Source organism: Nyctereutes procyonoides, unplaced genomic scaffold (assembly GCF_905146905.1).
Source record: "Nyctereutes procyonoides isolate TBG_1078 unplaced genomic scaffold, NYPRO_anot_genome, whole genome shotgun sequence".
Taxonomy (NCBI): Eukaryota; Metazoa; Chordata; class Mammalia; order Carnivora; family Canidae; genus Nyctereutes; species Nyctereutes procyonoides.
The window spans coordinates 57453346-57463107 of record NW_026575142.1 but is presented as its reverse complement, the minus strand read 5'-3'; the positions used below and the strand labels follow the sequence as shown (position 1 = coordinate 57463107).

At 44.8% G+C, this 9762-nt stretch overlaps 1 protein-coding gene across 1 annotated transcript; it reads right to left on the bottom strand.

Annotated features, from left to right (window-relative positions):
* Nucleotides 1-1349: 1349 nt before the first annotated feature.
* CUNH3orf80 (chromosome unknown C3orf80 homolog) lies at nucleotides 1350-7873 on the bottom strand. Its single transcript, XM_055307678.1, has one exon. It carries the CDS (start codon nucleotides 7871-7873, stop codon nucleotides 7148-7150), a length of 726 nt encoding a protein of 241 aa, XP_055163653.1. The 3' UTR covers nucleotides 1350-7147.
* Nucleotides 7874-9762: the final 1889 nt, after the last annotated feature.

Here is a 9762-nt window from a genome sequence, read left to right as displayed (position 1 = left end):
TTCCTTTTGGGGCACCTGGGTGGCTCAGTTGGTTGGGCATCTGACTCTTGATTTTGGCTCAGGTCATGATCTCAGGGTCTTAATATCAAACTCAAGGTCAGGCTCCACACTTTGCAGAACCTGCTTAGGATTCATTTTCTCCCTCTCCCTTTGCTCCTCCCTCTGCTTGCTCTTGCACTCTCTCAAACAAATAAAGAAAATCTTTTAAAAAAATAATCCTTAGCTCCTCCTGTTATGAATTTTAAATGTAAGATGCCTAGTTCAGTGCCAGGCATATGCAAGCATTCAAGGAATTATAGTTATCATTGTTATAATTATCATGGTAGCAAGTAAAGAGTGCCACCTTCCACAGCAACTGCCAAGCTTACGTCTAAAATTGTGCACATTTATATTTTACTCTTTGGAAAGACGGCTACAATGGAAATTGTTGCCAAATTTTAAATCAGAACTAGAAATTATATTTAAGGTATAAAACGAATTGCCAGAACTCACACACAGTACTACAAGTTTCAAGAATTAACTTACAAAATTATTAATTTTAAAAAGACTAAAATAAATTGAGGTATCCCACAAAAAAGCTTAGGAGCACCCCCAAACAGAATCCAGAACCTGTAGAAACTTTCAGACTCAAGGAACTGCTGAAAAAAACCTAAGAAAAAGGCAGAACCTGTGGAAGACTTGTCTGGTATCAGAGAGCTCCCACTAAAAGAAACAGGAACAAATAAATGGGATTAAGTTTCAGGAGTATGCCAAAACACAAGCCAGACTCAGTAAAAATTAAGAATTCTCACAGGAATGCTGAGAGCCACGTAAAATAAAACCAGAACCCATGGAGGACCTGGCAGCCATCAGAGAGCTCCTGTAAATCCAGAGGAACAAACAAATGATGATAATGTTCACAAAAAGCTTAGGAACACTTGAAAGCAGAATCCAGAACCAGTAGAAATTCTAACAGGCATCATCAGGAGGCTGCTGAAAACACCTAAAGTAAAACCAGAGCCCTTGGAAGACCTGGCAGGTATCAAAGAATCCCTGCAAACACCAACAGAACCAGAGAAATTACAAGAAAAACCTAAAATATTTATAATAAAATATGTGAAAAATACTACTCAGAAAACCAAGTAATAGAAAAAAATAGAATATACAGAATGTACATATTTTTCAATCAAAAGAAAATGTAGACGACCTTGCAAAAAAAATTTTTTTATTTTTTAATCTTTTTTATTTTTTAAAAAGATTTTATTTATTCATTCATGAGAAACACACACAGAGAGAGAAAGAGGGGCAGAGACACAGGCAGAGGGAGAAGCAGGCTCCATGCAGGGAGCCTGACATGGGACTTGATCCCGGGTATCTAGGATCACACCCTGGGCTGAAGGCTGCACTAAACCGCTGAGCTACCTGGGCTGCCCCCCAATTTTTTTTAAAACACCAAAAGAAAACCCAGAATCAGCAGTTATCAGTACTTTGTTGAAACCATCAGGAAAAAAGAAAAATTCATTTGAAGACTTCAAACAAAAGACATGATATTTGGAAGTTGACTAGAGTGGATTTGAAGAAATGTCTGACTCAGTGAACAAAAATAAGGATAGGCCAGGAGATTTCAGTCAAGAAAACTCTTGTAGTCCTTGTGAATATGAATCCAAAATTAATGCCTCTGAACCTGAAGAGGTGTGGCCTAAGAACATGCAAAATAGAGGTAGTCAAAGAACAAGATCTACTCTAAAAAATACAAGAGTTTCAAGAATCTAAACATTTCCCTAGTCCAACAGATAATGTGCAGAAATGAATGTAAAGAAATATGAGCTTGATTTGCAAGCAGAGCTGAGTCAGCACTGTCCCTATATCACAGACACAAATACCAAACTAATCTAGGACTCAGGAGTCTCATTGCTTCTATCAACAGAAAAATCTCAAATAAAGAAAAAATGAAAAGATTACTGTGAAGAGCTTCCAAGAGAAAAACTCAGAAGATGGACAATGGAAAAAGAGAGAGACTGTGACATTAGAGGAAGAGGTAAACTGGTATAGATCTATAGGGATCCGATCACTCGGCAAGTTCAGCAGGGGTTATGCACATGGAGAAATGGGACAGCCAATGAAGAGTTTGGAAGAAAAAAAGCTAAACCTACAAATGAAGAAAAGATATTTTTAAGACCCAGGAAAACAATAAAAATTAATTTTTATCTGGTAAAATCTTGTGTCAATACAGAAGACAAAACTCCCACCAACCAAAATAAAAGAGGTATAAATCTGGAGGATTCCAATCCTTTCTGTGATGAAATAAATGTAGCCAACAAAGAGGCAGAAGATAAAACTACTCACAGTCCTCAGATAAAATTTTAAACAATACACTACGGAATTCTTCAAGTTCATCTAGAAGCAAGAATAAAAGAAACATAAAGTTAGAGGTGCCATCTAGTGTACCCAGTAAAACAGTGGTACAATACACAGGAGTTGAGGAGGAGCCCATGCAAAAATTCATAAGAATGTCAAAGATACAGTGATCAGTAGAAAATCAAGCTATACTTGAGGTGTCTAGAGGCTCAAATAAGGTCTTGTCTATAAAGATAGAAGAATATGATCACCTATCTAGTATAACAAATAGAACGTCTATGAGCAGGAATAAGAGGAGAACAGTTAACCATTCCTCAGATAAAATGACACAGAGGAAACTACAAAGATGCCTGTGAGAAAAATCTAGAAGCTTAAAAATCAGCAGTCAATGGAAAAATAATATACTTGAGGTTTGTAAGACAAAATAAGGTCTCTGTCACTACTAAGTTGCAAGGGTCTAATTCTTTGCCCTTATAAATACAGCAGAGAGCACATTTTTAGGGAAAGGTAGGGAGAAAAGTGCTAACAATCCCTCCAGGAATTTCAAGTGAAGAAATAAAAAAATAAAAAGGCAAATCAAGAATTATTGTTTGAAAAAAAAAAGTATTGTTTGCGATCTAGAAAAATGAAAATTCTAGCTAGAGAGCTGCAAAGATACGATCATTTGCTCAGTGATCATTCGCTCAGATAGAAAATCTCTATAGTTAAGAACGAGAAATATGTTTACAGTCCCTGAGTGGATAAAAAGGAAAAACCACCTGGCTCAAAACTGGAAACCAACACAAGCAGATGCAAACAGAAAACAAAGCACACTTTGGAAAATAATGTTTACCAAAAGAAGAAACTTTGTTCAAAACACCAAGCCATAACCAGAGTGATTAATTAAAGCACAGAAAAGAACAAGTTGGAGACAGATGGGATGTGTTTTAGGGAAAACTACTACAATTCAAAGCAAGGTAACAACATACAAAGAAAGAAAATAAGAACTAAAAGAGATCAAGACAATGAAGGTGTTTAGCTAAGAAGCTGAAGAGGAAAATAAAAGTGATAATCTTCAGTTGGATGGCAAGCATAAATGTCCTCCATCGTATAATTTATGCCATAAAATTAAAAGCGAATTCTGTAAGTAAAAGAAAATAAATAAAATTAGGTTCTATATGTATTTAAATACAACCGAAATATTGGTTTTAGTTGACTTTTGATTATTTTACAGGCAAAAATTTTTAAAAAGAGACATCCTTTCCATCTCTACGGAAGAAAGGAGGTCTTAATTTCTTACAATTAGCTGATTGCTAGGTCATTCTTTGTTGATAAAATACCTTCCCTTAGCCTACTATTCTTTACCAACTAATGAAAGGAGAATGAAAAAGTAAATTGTAAACTGGTGAGGTCAAATACAAATTGCCAAATATTCTATTACTGATTGGTTGGTTGTCCGCAACTTACAGTTTTGGAAAGGTGGTTAATTCAAAATAAAACAACTTATTGTTTCTTTCAATCTGGAAATTAAAATTAATTGTGTTTATGAAATTTTTACAGAAATCAACGCAGAACATTATTTAAATCTGAACACTGCAAATCTGAACACCGTATTCATGTTTATTACATAATAAGTTCCAGCTGTGAACTGTTTTCCTTTATTAATTCCACTTGAAACTGTATACATCAAGAACAGCATTGAGGTACTTAGCATACTGCCTTTTAAACTGTTGAGGCCATATCCTTAATATTCCCTTCAGCCTTTACAATTGAATCTTGTTTTCCTTATATAGTACACCTCATGCCCTTTGGCATAATTGCCAAAGCCATTTTCCATGGTTGAATTAATGGCCTCTTGAAACTATCATTCTATCTCAAGAAGATATTTTCCCCTTGTTTGTTATTGAACACCACCAATAAATTGCTTTTACGCAACAGATTATTTTATATATGTGTGTATGCATATATAATATTTATAATTGAAAAATATCAATAGAAAAGTCATGCTTTTAAGCAACTGATGATTTTATATATATAGATATATAATCTGTGCCCTCACCTATATATAAAAAATACTGAAAATAAGTAAAATCTGTATCTCGTTATGAATTATTTTTAGGTGAGAGAATAACTTTTATATATTAATGTTTTCTACATTTCTGTTTCCTACTAGTTCTAGGTAATAGTTAACTTCCAGGTGAAATTTATAAAACTGATACACCTAGATACCACCCTTAAGTATTTTAAAAATGTTTCTATCCAGATATTCCAGCATTATGAATATATAGGTTCTGTGTGTATTAACATAGTGTGTTATATATGTGTGTGTGTGTTACCATGAAACATGTTCACTTATCAATAACAAGGATAGTTTTTAAGAATTTTTCCCCACAAACTTGTGCTTGGTAAATCAATGAAGTGCAAGAAAAAAACCAGAGTAAAAAAAAAAATAAAAAGTTAAAAAAAGAAAGAAGAAAAGAAAAAAAACCAGAGTCAAACTCATTTTTATTAAATGAGAGATGTGCATAAAAGCCTGAGTGATGTGTAGGAAAAAAAACAAGTGTAAAATTTGTTGTAACTTTAAAATTCAGTAGAACTTCACTGAATGATAAGTGTTACATTATAGACATTCTGCATTTTAGGGAGAGAAATGTTCCATAGTTGATACAAAGGAAATACACTTTATAAGTGTATTTTTACAAGATTTTTGTTGCAAAGCTCAAGATGCTAGTAATAGCAACAACATATAGACTATACTTTATATACTGGTACTTGGATATTTATGTTGATGTTTCAGATAGGGGTGAATTTTAAGAAGTGTCTAAAACAGTATACCCTCAAAGGATAAATCATTTAAAAGATTATGGCAATACTCCTGTTTGTTTAGTGGGTGGTATTAACAGTCACATGTAACTAAAATTTATGGTGTTTGAATAACATGAATATATGCAATTATTCAATATGATGTAATTTCATTAAATCTTGTACCATTCTCAATTTAAAGTCTCACTTCCTTATTGTTTTGCCATTCAAAACCTACAATTGCTTTTAAGTAACAAAGATACACATTTCATATTTTAATACATTGCCACATAGTCACACATCTGATACAATCCGCACAGAGAAATATTTTAATGTTTTTCTATGTTGTAGTAACACTTCAAATGATTTTAATGACAGGGTCATTATCTTTTAGAAGTTTAGAGTAAACCATTCTATTACTATTCACACATTTTAAGATTTCTTAGAACTGTCGGGCTTTTTATATTCACTTTTAAAAGTTTAAATCATTTTCTCAAATTAATTTCTCAATTAAATCACTTCTCAAGTTAATCAAATCCATTGCATCTAATATAATCTCAGGACTGCCAAACTTTTTCAACCATAAGAACAATGTTTCTAGATACATAGGTGAGGTTCACATGTAAAATCTTTCTTAATGTAACACTCATCCTTCCCCAAGCAGAGAAACCTTTTCTTTTCCTTTCATGGCAATCATAAGCTGTAATAATTATATGGTATACAATGTGTATCTTGCACATAGACAATGCACATATGTACATTATACATAATGCATTTCAATAAGGTATTTTATATTACCATTTGCTTAAAGGCCATGTCATAGAATGGTAAAACGGATACAATGACATTTATTTTTTTCTTTCGAGAGGTTTACTAAATCCTTCTAGAGTACATTGCTTGCACAATTATGGCTTTGAAGAGAAGTCACAAGTTCTTCTGTTTTGTATCATGTTGTGGAATGTACTTTAAAATAAAGGGGAAAGTGCATGACATCATGCTTCATGGCATGGCATATATGTATCAGTCATTTCTACATATAACTATGTGGTGAATGATACAATCAAGACCTAGGCTACACAATCTATAGTTATTACAAAAAGTCATATATTATACCACAGTACTAAAAATAAAATATATTCTTCTCAAATAGTGAAAATAAGATATCCTTCATGTGTTTTATGCCACATGTTTTCTTGTTTGACCATGCCTTCCCCCCCCCGTGGCAAATGAAATCATGTCCAATATTTTATTAAACAATAATGACAATTTCCAGACCATTAAGGCCTTTAAAAAAAAAAAAGAGGAAAAGACGATTATCTTGTCATTAATTGCACAAATACACTCCTGATACGTTCAGTACATGGCAAAAATATAAAAATAAAAGACAAGTTAAATATAAACGTCTTCTCGGTCATTGAGAAATCAAAAGTCCACCTGTACCTCTTATGACGAACGCGGTCTTCGGTAGGCCTAAGTGCTGTGTCTTCCAACAGGTGCAGCACCTCCCTGGGGATCACGGGGGTCCCTCCCCATGCGGGTGAGCCACCAGCTGTGACTCTGCTTGGCGGAGAAGATACGGGGGGGCGGGGGCGGGGGGTGTTCCGGCTCCCCCCAAGGGAGGGGGTTGGGCCGAGCGGGGCGCTGCTCCCCCCGCCGCGCAGCCGTCCCCGAGGCGCGTCGCCCTCCGCTCCTGGGGGCCCGGGCGGGGGGGCGTGCGCGGCGCCCCTTTCCCCGCATCCCTAAAGGTCACAGCCCTTCTCCCCACGCGCTACCCGGCGCCCGTGTGCTCGCCCGTTCGGGGACGGGCACTTACGAGGGGGCTCGGTCCGAGGGGCGCCCCAGCCTGGGCCGTCGCCCCCGCCGCGCGCGCGCCTGACGTTTCCTTGAACCGAATGAAACGTGGGGAGACTTCAAGATCCCGGGGCTCCAACCGGGCTCCGGGCGGGGGGGGGGGCGCGGGGTCCGAGGCCGTCCTGCCCCCTCCCCGGGCCCCGCTCAGTCCGCGCGGTCCTCGGGCGGCCGCGGGCGCTCAGATGCGCGGGAAGCGGCCCTGGGCGCCGTCGGGGTCCGCGAGCACCGACACGGGCAGCACGACCTCCCCGGGGCTGAGCTGCTGCAGCCGCATGGACTCCTCGTAGGTGGGCAGGTACTTGACCTCCTCGTAGCTGGGCAGCTGCAGGAAGCCCGGCGAGACCACGCGCAGCTCGTGCTCCGAGGCGCAGGCGGGGGCCGCGCGCCCGCCCCCCCGGGCCCGGCCGCCGCCGCCGCCGCCGCCGCCGCCGCCGTCCAGCAGCGAGTCCTGGGAGCCCGCGGCCGCCTCGTCGCGCAGGAGCGCGGGCGAGTCGTCGTCGTCGTCGTCGCCGCCGCGGTCGGGCGGCCCCGCGGCCCCCGGCGGCCCCGGCCGCGCCTGGGCGCGCGGGTACCTGCGCGGGCTGGGGCAGATGATGCGCTGCAGGAAGTAGCCGATGGCGAAGAGCACGAGCAGGATGAGCAGCCCCGAGAGCTTGCGGACGAACCAGCCCACGTTGTCGAGGAAGGCGTGCAGCGGCAGCTTGCAGCAGCGCACGGCCGTGGCGTTGGCCGCGTCGCAGCAGCGCTCCCGCTCGCCGCACGCCAGCTCCGCGCAGCCCCCGCCGCCCCGCGAGGGCGCCGCCAGCGCCAGCAGCAGGAGCAGCAGCGGCAGCGGCGGCAGCGGCAGCGGCGGCGGCGCCACCGCCACCGGCAGGCCCTCGGCGCTGGCCCCGGGCCCCCACATGGCCCGCGCCGCCCGGCGCCCGAGCCCGGGCCGCGGGCTGGGGGCTCCGTCCGTCCGCGCGGCCGTCGGCCCCTCCCCGGGGCACCGCCGGGCCCCGCGCGCCGCGCGCCGCCCGCCGCCCGCCGCCACCTGCGGCCGGAGCCGTCCTCCCGCGGCCCCGCTCGGGCGGGAGGAGGAGCCCGAGGCGCCGGGGCTGCCGTGGGCGGCGGCGGCGGCGGCGGCGGCGGCGGCTCGCCCCGGAGCGGCCTCGGGAGCTCCCGACCTTAACCCCGCGCCCTCGGAGCCGCCCAGTGTGGCCGAGGCAGCCCGCGCGCGGCCGCCGAGGGCATCGTGGCCCCGCGGGCCGCGCTCCCCCCGCGCCCGCCCCCGCGCTCCCCCCGCGCCCGCCCGCGCCCTCCGGGGCGGAAAGGGTTAAGGCTCCGCGCGGGCCCCGAGCCCCCCGAGCCCGGGAGCTGAGCAGCGGCTCCTCCCCGCCAGCGGGCGCGGGCGCGGGCGCGGGGGCTCTGGCTCGCGTAGGTGTCTCAGTTTTAAGTGATTGGATTTCCCCGGGAATGTTACTTAAATGGACTTGCGACTAGGAGGGATTCGCTCTCCGTCTTTCCTGCGATCTTTCTGATTAAAAATGGATGATGGCCATTAACGGCTAGCGCAGCCGCCGCCGCCTCGGGGCCCGGGGGTGGGGACCGCCCGCGGGCTCCGGGCACCTGCGAGGGGCTGAGGGGTCGGCCCCAGGAGCCCCCCCCCCCCCCGAGCGGGTAATGCCCCGAGGGGCTCCGGGCACGGCGCGACCCGAGCGGCCCCGGCGGGCCGCGGAGCTGAGCTCTCTGCCGCGCTGACTCCGCTTGCCCCAGGACCGGTCGGGGGACACCTGTCTCCCCAGGGGGACGCCTATCTCCCCAGCGGCGCATCCGCGAGCCCCCACTGCGCCCGCCGCACAAAGCAGGGATTTGGGGTAGAAGGAGGCTCTTTGGCGTGACACATGTCTGCGAAACGTCAGAGGGCGGTTGTAAGTGGTTGGCAGAGTTCCCGAGCATCGATCTGCATATATAAAGGGTCTTTCTCAAGGTCATTCTTGTCTGCAAAGTTTGCTTTTAAAGGGAGCCTGTGCTCTCCTCACTCAGCACGGGGGACAGAAGACAGGTCCTTGCAGTCACCACTCCCTGGGGATGGCCCACAGCGCAGGCGGGAGGGAGGCAGTTCCCGCGGTTCCTGACCCGCAGGGCACGTCCGGGTGCTGTGGCCTCTGCAGCCTCTTAGAGCGACAAGGTGGAGAAGCCGGGAGCTTGCGCGGTTATTAAGGCAGATTGGAAGAGGCAATTAGCTATTTAGGATTAAGATGGATTCATTCCCACACCCTTTAAACACCAGGACCCCTGTAGAGAAATCAACAGCAAATGCCATAGTCATTGAGAGGAAAAAGTAAAAGCAAAGGAGAAATATGGAGACAATCGGGATTCAAATGTAGGTCAGATAAAAGCAGATTTCTTGCAAAGTAAGTCACACCCGTATCACCTTAATAGCCTAATGGACCAATGTTAGGGGCGGTGGCCTTTCTTCTTCTGGAGAAGCCTGGAAGTGTCACTCACACAAGTTACTTCATGTGAAAATTGGTTGAGCACGGGTCCCTCTTTCTAAGCTCTCCTGAAGCCACCACGTTTTTCTGTGCCATGGTCTGTTTCTCTCTTGGGACACTTTAAACCTATTTTGTGAAGCTTGATTATCAAGGGGTTTCAAACTTAGTCCAATAAAGGAGTGGAAGTGATTAATTTTTAAACAATGAAAACTGCCTCTTTTTTTTTTTTATTAAACCTATTCTTTTGGCAGATTTACATTGAACATTTTCTATATTCAAGGAACTCTGCTGGATGTTCATCATTATGGGGGGTGGG